Source organism: Toxotes jaculatrix, chromosome 8 (assembly GCF_017976425.1).
Source record: "Toxotes jaculatrix isolate fToxJac2 chromosome 8, fToxJac2.pri, whole genome shotgun sequence".
Classification (NCBI taxonomy): Eukaryota; Metazoa; Chordata; class Actinopteri; family Toxotidae; genus Toxotes; species Toxotes jaculatrix.
In genome coordinates this window covers 19,438,876-19,452,048 of record NC_054401.1, presented here as the reverse complement: position 1 = coordinate 19,452,048, position 13,173 = coordinate 19,438,876, and the positions used below count along the sequence as shown (strand labels likewise).

General features: G+C 41.2%; 1 protein-coding gene across 1 annotated transcript; it reads left to right on the top strand.

Annotated features, from left to right (window-relative positions):
• Positions 1 to 509: 509 nt before the first annotated feature.
• On the top strand, positions 510 to 12,429 carry LOC121186122 (basic helix-loop-helix transcription factor scleraxis-like). Its single transcript, XM_041044762.1, has 3 exons — positions 510 to 1,504; positions 1,951 to 2,167; positions 11,958 to 12,429. The coding sequence occupies exons 1-3, from the start codon at positions 1,110 to 1,112 to the stop codon at positions 11,994 to 11,996; spliced, it is 651 nt and encodes a 216-aa protein (XP_040900696.1). The 5' UTR covers positions 510 to 1,109; the 3' UTR covers positions 11,997 to 12,429.
• Positions 12,430 to 13,173: the final 744 nt, after the last annotated feature.

Sequence of the window (13,173 nt, the reverse complement as noted above, 5' to 3'; positions counted from 1 at the left end):
TCATGGAGTTTGATCATGTCTGTGAAGCAACAAAACAAAAAAATGCATTAAAAAGGAAGCAGGGGTAGTTTCCTCTCAGCCACTTTGAGAGGAAACTACTACACTGTTCAACATCAAGGCTTTATTACTCCTGTCAGATGACAACATTTTATCTCTGTTTCATTTCCATTTTAAGTCACCTTCCAAGTAAGCGAATGTGTACACCATATTCACGCTGACAGGGATGTGAGTTTCAGAGGACTCTGTGGCCTCTAAGGTCACCGAACCCACCCAACAAACTAGGGTGATGCAAGTTCTGTTTTAGGGTGGATTTCCCCTGAAACACAGCAGCGTGCAGCCAAAACAAACTCCTGCTGATGGTTTGCCTCTTGCCTCCGGTCTCTCTGGCCTGCTTCGAGACAGCAGCCGAGGGACCCTCACTGCTCAAAGGAGGAGCGGAGGAGTCCCCCTGGCCCTCCCACCGGCTATAAGAGCCGAGGCAGACGGAAACACTCAGACAGCAGGCACACGTGGAGCAAAGAGGCAGAGAGGGAGAAGGGCGAGAGAGAGAGAGAGACCAGTAGAGAGCAAGAGAGAGTCAAACTGCTGCCACAGACTGGGAGTAGTTTTTGCAACTGGGACTGAAGCAGACAAATATAGAAACAAAGGACAAAGAAAGAGGTTCAGAGAAGAAAAAGAGGACAAATCAACAACCGCTAGACTTTCAGCATGCCATTATAAGTGTGCTTTCTGTCAAAGGATTAACTGAGAGAGGAACTGACTTTTGGGATGTGAAGTGTTTTTGTATAGACCAAGAGAGAAAAACAAGAAGGACCTGGAACCGACAGCCACCTGTGACCCAGCAGCTCCGGGTTTAAGTCACTCTTGATTGCCGACTTAGGATCAACTTGCTAATCTTTTAAACCAAGACTAACTCAGCCTTGTTAGGGAAACATCTGACTTGCCTGGCTTAACAAATTTTTTTGTGGAGAAGAGAATTTGGGGTTAAAGTGACATTTTTAGGGGAGGACACCTTTAGGGAGCAGCATCAACAGACACAAGGTTAACCTCAACTAGTGGAAGACTTGCAAGGAACGATCGGTAGCTGTCAGACTACTGTTGCGAACAAGATGACATTTGCCATGCTGCGCACAGCGCCTCCCGCAGGCCGCTTCTTATACGGCGATATCGCACTCCTCTCTGAAGACGATGATGATAACGGGAGCGAGGGGTCTGGCTCTGAGGAGCGTACCACCAACTCCTCCAACTCCACTGCCTTCCGGCTGTCCTCCTCGTCCCCGTCTGCTTTTCACATCAAGGTGAACAGGAAGAGGAAGCTGTGTGGGGGCGGAGGGGGCGGAGTGGTAGGGGGCATGATGGGGAGGCTCGGCCCCCCGGGCTCGGCCCCCGTTGGGGAGGTTCGCCAGAGGACCGCAGCCAACGCGCGGGAGAGAGATCGCACCAATTCTGTCAACACAGCATTCACAGCGCTGCGCACACTCATCCCCACCGAGCCTGCAGACAGGTACAAAGCAGCATGAGTCAAACTCTGACATGACATTTGGTCTGATGCAGAAATTAGGTTCCCAAAGAAAAAATGATTTCCATCTGGGAACTAAAGGAAGTAAGAAAGTAGTCCCTGGTGTAGCTCTGGATAGCATTTAATCGCAGTTGAATTATTTTTTTTGAACAGGCCTGTAATCCCATTGAGGCATTTAATTATGAGCTGATATTTCCTGTAACAGATGTGTCACAGAGTTAGTTTCTGGGATGCAGCCTCTCCAGACTTCAATAAGGAAGAAATATTCAGTATCTAGCATCACTGTCTTTATGTTGCACCTTGTTTTGAAATACCAAGTAAAAAGTACAACAATGCTGTGTCACTGCATGATCGGTTTTTGTTAAATTATTGCACACATGAGCATTTTGTCGTCATTAATGCCATGAATCTCATTCTGATTTGATGATTAGGAAACTGTCGAAGATCGAGACGCTACGTTTGGCCAGCAGCTACATCAGTCATCTGGGGAACGTCTTGCTCCTGGGTGAGGGGCTTCATGATGGACAGCCGTGCCACGCTCCCTCACCCCCGTTCTTCCATGTTAACTCCTCCCCCAGCCGAGGATCTGACCAATCAACTCAGCCCAAGCACATCTGTACTTTCTGCCTCAGCAACCAGAGGAAAATGGTGAGCAGAAAACTACGAGTCAGTAGAAATAAACAATGAAAATCAAAAATAGTGTATGTAATCAGCACACTTTTTTAAAACAAGACTAAGGACTATGAAATATGCCAAAAAAAAAATTAATCTTTTGACTATTTCTGTTTCACGGGAAGAATTCTGATCGCCGTTTCTATGGATACTTTTGAAATGCTATAGACAACGGAATTTAACGTTTTTTTTCCTGAATTAAAAAAAACAAAAACAATAAATGACACAGATTTAGCCAAAGGAAAACAGAGTGAAGCTTCGTTCGGGAAGCTGTGCAGTGCTTTAGGGTCAATTTGGTGTTTAAAGCTGACCTGAGATCAGTGACTGCGTCTATAAACCTGATTGGCCCTGAGGGATTTTTAAAAGCAGGACCTCTTTAAAGTCCTCTTTTGGGGTGAATGACTGTGTGTTATTGAGCTGTTGGGGGTTAGTTTAACTCGAGCAGGTGGCTTGAAAGTTCAAGGTGGTTTCTGAAACTCACTGGACGTTACAGTGGATAGAAGTGTTTGTTTTTTTGTCAGAGACAGCATGCAGCCTTCTTCACCGTAACACAAACGAAATCTGCTCAACCGTTGTGTAAAAAACATCTTACTCCAATTGCTGTTTTTTTTTCTGTCTCTTTTTAAAAATATGAATTTTAAAGTTTACAAGGGTATTTATGCAGCGAGTGAGATTTATGACCGGGAGCCCATGAAATCCATCCAAAACCATGTGTATAATTTCAAGAATGTATTGACGTCAGCCTGAATATGAGAAGGTTTTAATCATAACTTCTTAACAACTGACCCGAGGTAACTGGAGTTTGTTCCACACAAACTTGATGTCACAACACAAAATACAGGTATATGTACACTTAACTCGCCATAGTAGCATTGAGAACAATGCTTTATTGTATTTACATCTAAGTTTACACCAACTCAACAATTCAGGAAAAAATGAAATATGGGAAAACGGCAAATAAACATAAGGAGAAAAAAGCCCAAATTATTTTTTTACATGAGAAAGTTACAAACACTCTGGTTTCTTATTTTAGTTCCTTCCTTTAGTCCTTTTTTTAGCACACTTTTTCCAAACTTCTTCTACTGCTGCACTGTCAGTCCACACCTTAATAGAGATACATAAAGGGAGAACTTGATCCAATGCAAGTTTCAGCTCACATTTGATTGATTCAACACAGGAAACAGACATAATCAAGAACACTCTCAGCCTAAGAAAGTCGTCAGTCTGATGAGAAATTACAGGGGAAGACGAATGGACATCAGCTGACTGAAATCACATTTATATGACTCCAGCTCCGACTTCCACAAACACCACAGAAGATGATAGAGAGGTGACGTCCAGTCAACTTTCCCCCTCTAACCCATAGCCGCTGCCCATTTAGCAGGATTTATGGGTAAGGAGCTGACATCTGGCAGACTCCCCCGTTACCCCAGCAGTGTGTGAAAGCTAATACCCTCCGCAGTGTCTAAACCCAGAGACCCTTTAGCTGGGGGATAACCTGAGTCTCAGCAGTGTGTGTCTCCCCCTCCCTCCTGCCTCCCCTCTGAACCTCTGTGAGTGAAAGCCTAGACGTCCTTGGTGTCTAACCCAGACGCCCTCGGCTGGGAGATAACTAGTCTGAAACCTGTCTCGGTCTCTCTCCTTTGTCTCCTTTTCTTTTTGCTTCTGTCCGTCCTCCCTGAGTCCCCCCAGTCATTTTTATTCTCTTCCCCCTTTACTCTCGAACACTTCTTAATCTGTTTCACTTTTTCCTCTTTGACTCGTCCCCCCGCCTCTCCCTCAGCCCTCTGTATATCGATCAGCCTGGTGGAGGTCAGAGCTGTCAGTAGGAGCTGTGTAATACTATCTGCTGCTGTCAGCTCACTGCTGCAAATGCACGACTGACCTGTAAATGCATGCTGGGTAGAGAACAATTTTGAAACTTTCTCATGTCAAAAATCTCAAACACAGACACTTTGACAAAGTCTATGTTACTTACTGTCACTCAAATGAAGTGTCACACTGGTTGGTCTTATATGATGCACAGTATGGTAAATGCATGTGTTTTCCCTGAAACGCACTGAAGACGTGAACCCAGCTGAAAAAAAAAAAGGACAAGTTAGGGAAAGATTTTTAACTCACATGTGGTTTGTGCAAAAGGAGTGAGAAGAGCCCCCACCCCACCCTGCTCCCCCATACCCCACCCAGTTCAGTTAATGTATGTGATTTGCCTTTAAATTTTTCCCTTAATCCTCTTAAAGAAGAAGACTAGCGCTCTTCTAAATTTTTTTGTATGGTTAACAACCCCCACAAAAACACATAAATCAATGGGGAAAAAAATTTGAAAATAAAAATCAGTAAAACTGCTCACAAATATACAGTTTCATTTTTTATGGCTCAGTAAATTCCTACAACTGTTGGGTACTGTAGTTTTTCACAGACAGCAGCAGGACAGCGTCTTCACTCATGGACATCAGATTGACTCAAAATAAACTACAGGCCCATATTTGTGTTAATGAAGGAACATGGTACCCAGTGACACGCTGTGGCTCACTGAGGTGTTTTTAATATTTTTTGGACAACAGTGAAGCTCTGTGGTACAGAGGAATAAGTTGTATCAGGCTCTGGATACACTTTGTAGTATGATCAGTTCATTGATGGTTTTGATCAGAGGATTTATAGATAAATAGAAAAATATAGTTTATCGCTAGACATGTTTTTTTAATGTTTGTCCTATTACTACATACGTATTACTGCATTACTACATGCTATAATAACGGGTTACCATGGAGAACAAATGGTGAAGGACATCCCAAAGTGTAACTGCGTTGCAGCTGTGCTGTTATGATAAGTCATATCTCAGCTGTGAGCATACTGAATGCACAATGGCCAAATGAAATTGACATTATTACCTTGACAGTTATTTAAGGAGAAAAATGAGGGAGCCTAGCTTCAGGTTCTGTGATTGGCAGAACCTGAGAGGCTTTCACTCTCCCTGGAAAAGTGGCTATACAGTGCGTTTAAGTGGGCTAAAGGGCAGAGTCAGTGCTGGTGATTACAGAGAGGAAACAATTGTGAAGGTAAACTGAGACTTTGTGTCCTGAGCCCTCTCTTTGTATGTTTTTATGGTCATTGAGGTTCATCACAGCTGTCAGGTCTGCTCAGACCAGCTGCTTCAATTACATTTATTTCCAATGTGGGAGAGGGTGAAAGTGAGAAAAGTATACGCTCATTTCCTCTGATTATGTGTGTATACAGTATAACTGTTTCAAAACAAGCAGTCCTGTTAGTAATGATTACTACACAGAGAAAGGGCACATTACATATTCAATGGAATACTAATGTGATTTCATTATCTGTGGGACTTCATGCACAAGATTTAGTCACATTCAAAATGAATAACATACGGTGATCGATGTAGTATTACATTTATCTTTCACATGGGAGAATGGTTTTCTAGATTTTCTAGGTGATAGTGATGTTTAAAAATGTAGAAAAAAAAGTTTTCCATTTTGTATCTTTAGAAGAAGCTCTTGAGGAATGTGCATTGAAAGCTCCTCAGTCTGAATCATTGGATTATTTCCTCCTACTGAGACCTATTTGAAAGCTATATTGCTGTTTCTCACCATATTCTGCCACTCTTCCGTTAGCTGTCCTTTTCCTTTCTGAAACTATCACGTCAGGCGGTTTACTGTGAGACATTTTCACTTACTATCTTTTGATCAGAAGCCGAGCTATTCCTCAAACGTCCACATATATCCTGACGAACTTTGCCTTTTCATAAAAAACTGTTCTGAAGTGGAGCACCAGCAGTTTGGCACAGTCAAACTGGATAGCAGCCCTAAGATGCTGGTGCCTTTGATATATGCGGTCAAAAAAAAAAGGGGGGGGGGGCACTCCTGATGGCTACATCTGTAAATGAGATGTACAGGGCTTTAGGATAGAGGATTGAGGTGAGCAGAGGGCTGCTGAAATCCCTGTGCTGTCTGGTTGATTGATGCAGATATCCTGTGTTAGGCCTCTCTGCTTCGGCTGATCAGTGCAACTGTCAGGTGCCTTGACTCAAGCTACAGCAGGAACACTGCGCGATTACAACTTTTTTAACTATCACATCTTTATTATCTCCAGCCTCTTTCTTCTAGAGGGCACCTTTAACAATGTCGAAATGGGTTGTACCAGCTGGGCATCTGCAGCAGTACTTAAATACACGCTCGTTTGTGCTCAGTATACAGTAGGCGGAGGCAGCACAGGAGTACCAGTGCACTTCTGAATGACATTGAGATTGTGTTTATTCAGTAATTCTCTGATACAATACAAAAACAAAGAGGTTTTCAAATGTGCTAATCTGTCTACTTTGTTGTTTTTAGGCTATAGCGCTTGAAGCATTTTTATAGCTTCCTCCACAACTGTGGCTTATTTCTTTTGGCCTGAAGCAGAGAGAGGGTCAATTCAATTCAATGGCAAACGTAAACAGAAGTGGCGATTCATTTGCCAATAACAGCAGTCATGCTGAACTTTTTCCTTTCAAGCTGGATATGACATGTCCAAACATTTTCCAATATTTAAAATTTAAAGAAGCTCATTTGACTTGATGAGCTGGCTTTATTTGATTAAAAGAGAATTTATATGTTTGGAAACAAAATAAAAATCTGGCAAAAATATAACTACTTATAGTGTGGTTCCTGTAAATAGACCATTGTCCCTTTGAGATGATTAAATTAAGTTGAGTTTACAAGCATTTTTAAGGCACAACCCTGATTTAATTCCAACTTACAAGGAATCTGATTTATTTGGAATTTTCTACAAATTAAAAAGAAATGTGTAAATTCAGTGAAACAGCAAATATAACAAATGATGTATACTACTCCTAATATCAAGAACAGTTTTAATTTACATCTGAGCTGCTGTTAAAACCTTTATATGTGATGATTTTTGACTGGAAAGCAGGGTGGATGGAAAGACAGTGGCATTAAAACTGCGCTGTGCAATTGGAAACTGACTTATCTCTATTAGTGTGTGTGTGTGTGTATGTGTGTGTGTGTCTGTGTGTGTCTGTGTCTGTGTCTGTGTGTATGAGTGTGAGTGTGACAGCAAATGGGTGCTTTTGGTGGCTGAATCTAAGTGTTTGTAGTGTACATGTGTATAAGAGCAAATTAGAGATAGAATGAGAATTCGTATAATGAGTGAAATTTTGTACTTGTCCTTGCTCATATGCAGTGTGTACACACAGACACACACACACTGGCTGGCTCTCTATGTCTGGAAGTCATTGGCAGTGCAGAGCGGAGCAACAAATGAGCTAATTGTTCTGTAAATGATTTATCCTCTGCTGAGGCCTGTACAGCCAGTGTTTAATTCAGCTGCTGCTATTAGAAACACATTGACGTTGGACTTTGATGGTGATGTTAAAGAAGCCTGGAAACCGCTCTCTGTGAAACGCCCTCCCTGCTTATACACACACACACACACTCACACCCGCAGAAACGACACATACAGTATGCACACATAAGGGCACACACTCTCATACATGTGCGACCATAGAAATACTGACACACAGGCGGAGAGGGCATCACACTCACAGACTTTTATCAAAAGCATTTCATTCTATTTCTATTTCTTTCTTTTCTTTACAGCCAGACGGTGGTTAATTGCTTCTTTCTAGACACGCACAAAAAAACCCCTCATATATGATTACTCGGTTAAGGAGCCCTGGATCACGACTGTGCTTTCAACACTTTCTAAACTAATGGTGTGCAGGAAGTTGTGGAAACAGAGACGGAGAAGGAGAGAAAGAGAGAAATAGCCAGCGACTCAGCAGGATAATCAACTTAGCTATTTATCCTCCAGTTTGGACAGTTGGTTTTCGACTGTGCCGAAACTACACTTTGCTTCTTTGTAGACATCAAATGAACCGTGCATCTTAAGAGAGCTTAAATGCATGGATAGGACGTGCAGGAGCACGCTAATGACTGTGGTTTTTACAGTCGTTTGGATATTAGTCTGTTTTCACTGGAAAAAAGCATTACGTCACTTGTGTGCATGAAGCAGACATTTCAAGGTCATAGATGAAAACTAAATTACCCTCATTTGCTGATAATGCTGGTGCTGACTTGGAGTTAATGTTTTGTGCCTCCTGAGCGAGGGCTTCGCCTGTTTGCTATCATTTCAAACTATGCTAATGAGGTGCATCGACGTTAGCTAATACTGCGGGCAGTTTTCAAATATATTCTAACCCACGCTCAGCGTGCGTCTGTGTATGTGGGTCTGGCTTTGTGTATGACTGTGTGCCTTCATGCATGGACCTGTCTGTATATTTTCAGCACAGATGGAAGCAGTTAAAGTCTAATTTAACACCAACAGAAGAAGTCGGGTCAGATAACTAACAAAATCTATTAGCAAAACTATCATTCTGTTGTCATTTGGTCTTTAGGGAGAGGGGTTGCTCACAGAGCAAATTAAAACAAAACTACAGAAAGCTGAACCAGTCAAGGAGCAAGTTTTAAAGAGATCTACAACAGTGAGAAAAGCAGAAACTGGCTGTTTCTTAAAACAATATCTACTGAAGCTAATGACATATTGGCTGTTTCAGGGTGCACATCTCAGCACTGATGATGAAGTGCCCCTTAGTGGATAATGTAGCAGGATTAAGTCATCTGAGACCGGTGAAAATGAGTCGGGCTTGTTCTGGAGTCGTTATAACAGATTATTAAAATGTTGGAGTAATTAAATTCATGTGTGGCCACATCTGATTAGGCAATCTAGGATAAATCAAGGGTGTTTCAGAAGCCGTCAGGATGCTTATTAGCAAACCACAGTGAACATGAAGTATATGTATGGATGCATCCAAGCCACATAATAGCTGACTGTGGCTTATTTTGTGTGTTAGTTAGCTTGTTTAAATGTCTGGTGTGTTATTTATTGCACCATTTCAATGTATGTCTATGATCTTCTAATCGAAGACCATTTATGAGGATAATTACAGCCTCTATTAGCCACTCGAGACACTGACGCATATTCACATATTTTCACTCGATAAACTAAAGGGATATTACCAGTTTTCATTTCATGGTTGAATACCAATCGCCTTATATGATTGTCGGGCCAGTGCCCAAGTGGAATTATTTTTTTTCCAACCAGTCATTCCTCTCCTCATGCAGCCAGAAACGAAATTAGATGTTTGTATTTGACAGAGCGGCTTAACACAGGAAAAAAAGAGAGAGAGAGAGCAGGAGGGATTGCATGGAAAATCCACAGTTATAGGTAAAGGAACAGCCCAGATTGAGTTTCAGAAAAACAATAAAGTTTGAATTTGGTGAGTTGATAAGATGCCATGAAGAGAGTCTTTACTATCTTCACATTTCATTTGAGATGTTTTCACCTTGATAAAACAATAATATTGTTCCTGTGTGGTAATATCATCATATTGTATCTAAAGTAAACATCATCAGGTAATCATATTAGTGTCGGACAAATCACCCCCCTGGGAAGTAAATGGTATGTCTGTGTGTCCGTGTGTGTGTGGGTGTTTGGAGAAAGAAGGAGAGGGAGAGAGAGGGGGCAGAGATGTCATCCGACCGTGCCCTATTAGTCTTCAAGAGATTGTTTTGACTACCAGACCAGCCTTAAAGCCCCCCTCCTTCTGTTTTGACTGAACCAGTTACACTCCAGCTGAACCACCTACACCAGCTACAGCTGTGCTTTTCAAACTATCGTTGAGCGCTCACAGTAAGACGTGGGATGATTTCATGGTAATTGGATGCAATTTGGTGAATTATCCAATTGTCATGTGCACAGTTTCTGTGAGAGATTTTTCATGCACTCGCTTTCTCTAACCTGCATCAAGTAGTTTTACTTCCACTGATAAATACCTACAGGTTTCCACAATGCTTTCCAAAAAAACACCAGAGAGCATGGTTGCGCACTTGTGTCTTCCAGCTGTTGGTTTTATAGTTTGTTTTAGAAGAGAGCACAATAATAGCAAGGCCAAGTCTGGGCTCTGTGTGTGTGTGTGTGGGTGTGGGTGTGGGTGTGTGTGTGTGTGTGTATATAAATGCACATATACATATACATATATGTGTGTGTGTGTATATGTATGTATATGTATGTATGTTCAGTAGCAGTGTTTTACAACTTGGTAGTAAAACACTGTAAAACAACAAAATGAAACATAGCCAACAATATAATGGTATTGGGGCATGTTTAGATAATAGCAATCTAATAATGACCCTCTGCTCTCAGTCCAGCTGGAGGAAGGATTGACAATAACAGTTCCTGTTTCTCCTTACCCTCACCTCAATCAGTGGGTGGACCGATTCCTGTCCAAATCCTATGATCTCACGCTCTCATTATTGCCTGATACCCTTCCAAACACCTACCCACCTTTGTTGATGTCAGTCAAATGGATTTTTCCAAACACCTACATCTTGCACAGGGTCTGAGAGGAAATGTGTAACAGGTGTTCGGCTGCGGAGAGGAAGGCGAGGGGAGGGGGGGGGGCGGCAGAGAGGGCTAGTCGAGACGATATGGGGTGGGGGGGGGTGAAGAAGAGTCAGGGGAGGACAGTGTAGAGTGTAGAGGAGTCACAACATAACGTTTGACTTATTAATTCTGTAGAAAGAGTATAGAGATGATTTTTATATCTTTGTCCATGGAAAGCAACCACAAACAGCCTAAGAAAATTTATCAGCTATGAGTTCATCTCTGAACATCAGCCCTGAAAAGTATTTACAAAAGCAGGGATGACGCGTGTTGCATATCACCCAATGGTGTGTTTGATAAAAATCCCTTGACTGTTGCTTGCAAAGCCAGTGGTAGATGGCCTGAGAAGCGAGCGGAGCAGAGGTTAGGTGAGGAGGGAAAATGTGATGTTATTTTCCTGGCCAGATAGAGAAGGTCTCCTCACCAGCCAGGAAATCAGGGCCTCTCAGTTCTGATACCACAGATAAATGCGAAGTGTATCATCATGCAGGGCTGTCATACAGCAGCTCATGATGTCACTGTTCGGGCTATAATAAAATTAAAGAAATGCTTTATGATCTCTGCTGCCACAGTTGATACATGTATGCTACCATGCAGTGTGTTTGTGTGAGTTTACTGCATGCAGTCGAGCTTAATTTACATACAAAACCACATTAAGTTACAGTGGAACAGCATCTGTTTCCACAATGAATAAACTGCGTTTTGCAGTGCATTTTCGTGACACCATAACAAAGGGCTGACAACCAACACAGCAGTCCCACTCACCTGTTAATCACATTTAAAGAGAATAAAGGGTAAGAAATTGATCCTATTCATTCAGAAACTTTGGAAAACAGTTTGGTGATTTGAATAAAGTACATGTAGTGTGTTATATTTTTAAGAGTTAATGAAACTTGAGCAGACTATGATAAAACAGTAAAAAGACATAAATATTATTATTAATGTGTCACAGTTGAAGTGATCTTTTCTTTGTCCCAAACAATCCCACCAACCTTTAAAGGATTAGTAATTAGTATAAGTTAGGAAATATTCTAATTTGCAAGAGGTAGCGGTAGAAAACTGATACAACTCTCATGTCTGTGCACTAAATATGCAACTACAGTCAACAGCTGGGTAACTTAGCTTAGCATAAAGACTGGAAACGGGGAAAGCTAGCCTGGCTCGGTCTGAAGGTAAAACTACTTCTGAAGCCCACTAATTTACTCACTATGACTTGTTTGTTTATTCCATACAAAAACTGGAGTGTCTTTAAATTTATGTCAATGTTGAATCCTTGATGATGTGAGATGTTTGTTTATCTTTCTTGCAGAACAAAGACAGAGACAGGAAGACGGCCATCAGAAGCTAACAGTGAGGACACACGCCACGTGGATAAAATGCTTGTCACTTTGACAGCGCTTTCAGTGATTTTACAGTGACTGCAACTTGAAGATTTACAGACTTGTGATGCATTTCAAGGACTTTTTAAGGACTTCTATAGCACTTCCAGGACTTTTCAAGGGACTTTATGAAGCATTTTCTTTTTGTTGACTTTTTATATTGCTTTACAGGAACCTTTTAAGTTTAGAGTGTTCTCAAGTATGATTGAAACACTTCTGAAAAGTTTAACCATACTTTTAAAGGGCTTTGCGCATTCTTATCAACACCACAAAGAAACTTTCAACAACTTATAAAAGACCTTTTACTGTACTGACTCAGCGACTCTATCAGAGTCTAAGGAACTTATGGCACATGATCGAAAAAAAAAAACCACACAAAACCTATGAAAGACAAATTTGTATTCATCAAAAGCTGTGTGTTATTAATGTGTAAACTGAAATATAAATGTATATTTATGTGACATAACATTATATAATGAAACTATGTTATTTAACAGGCATATGACACTCTTGACAAATAATAGGGATTGGTTTAAGGTACAAACCATTGGCTAATGACGCAGTTTATGGCATCACAAAAAAACATGCTGGAACTTCTGTGGTACTGGTTATTTCTAATAATCATTTCTGAAAGTTAATGCTGGAAAATAACTCAAGATGACCAATAAATGTTTTTGTATATCTGGAAATAGATTTCATATGTTGGTGGTATTTTGAGCAGATTGCACTCTTAAACTTTGTCCTAATCCACCCCAGTTCCAACCAATAGACCTTGTAAAAAAAAAAAAAAAAAAGTTTCCACTGTGAAACTATCTTGTGTTGTACAGATACGCTAAAATCAAATGATGGTTTTATCATACTTTTGCTCATTCAGGAAGCAAGGGGGAAGATAATTTTTAAAGTTTCAAATAAATTCCTTCACCAAAGAAGTATTACAGTGAGCAGAAACACAAGGTCCACAGTGACTACACCTGTAGCTCACATCATCCTAAGTCCTTTTCTCTCTCTCTCTCTCTCTCTCTCTCTCTCTCTCTTTCTCTCTCTCTCTCACACGCACACACACACACACTCTCTTTCTTGCTTTCTTTCTCCTTTTCTGGGGCACCCAGATCAGAGCCGAGAAGATGAGGCGGAAAAGAGGGGTTT

What these genes read in the sequence shown, in the direction of transcription:
- LOC121186122 (XM_041044762.1), top strand. Translation starts at nt 1,110, where the DNA reads ATGACATTTGCCATGCTGCGCACAGCGCCTCCCGCAGGCCGCTTCTTA. An exon ending in CCCACCGAGCCTGCAGACAG is followed by an intron (nt 1,505 to 1,950) that starts GTACAAAGCAGC and finishes TTTGATGATTAG; the next exon opens with GAAACTGTCGAAGATCGAGA. An exon ending in TCAGCAACCAGAGGAAAATG is followed by an intron (nt 2,168 to 11,957) that starts GTGAGCAGAAAA and finishes TCTTTCTTGCAG; the next exon opens with AACAAAGACAGAGACAGGAA.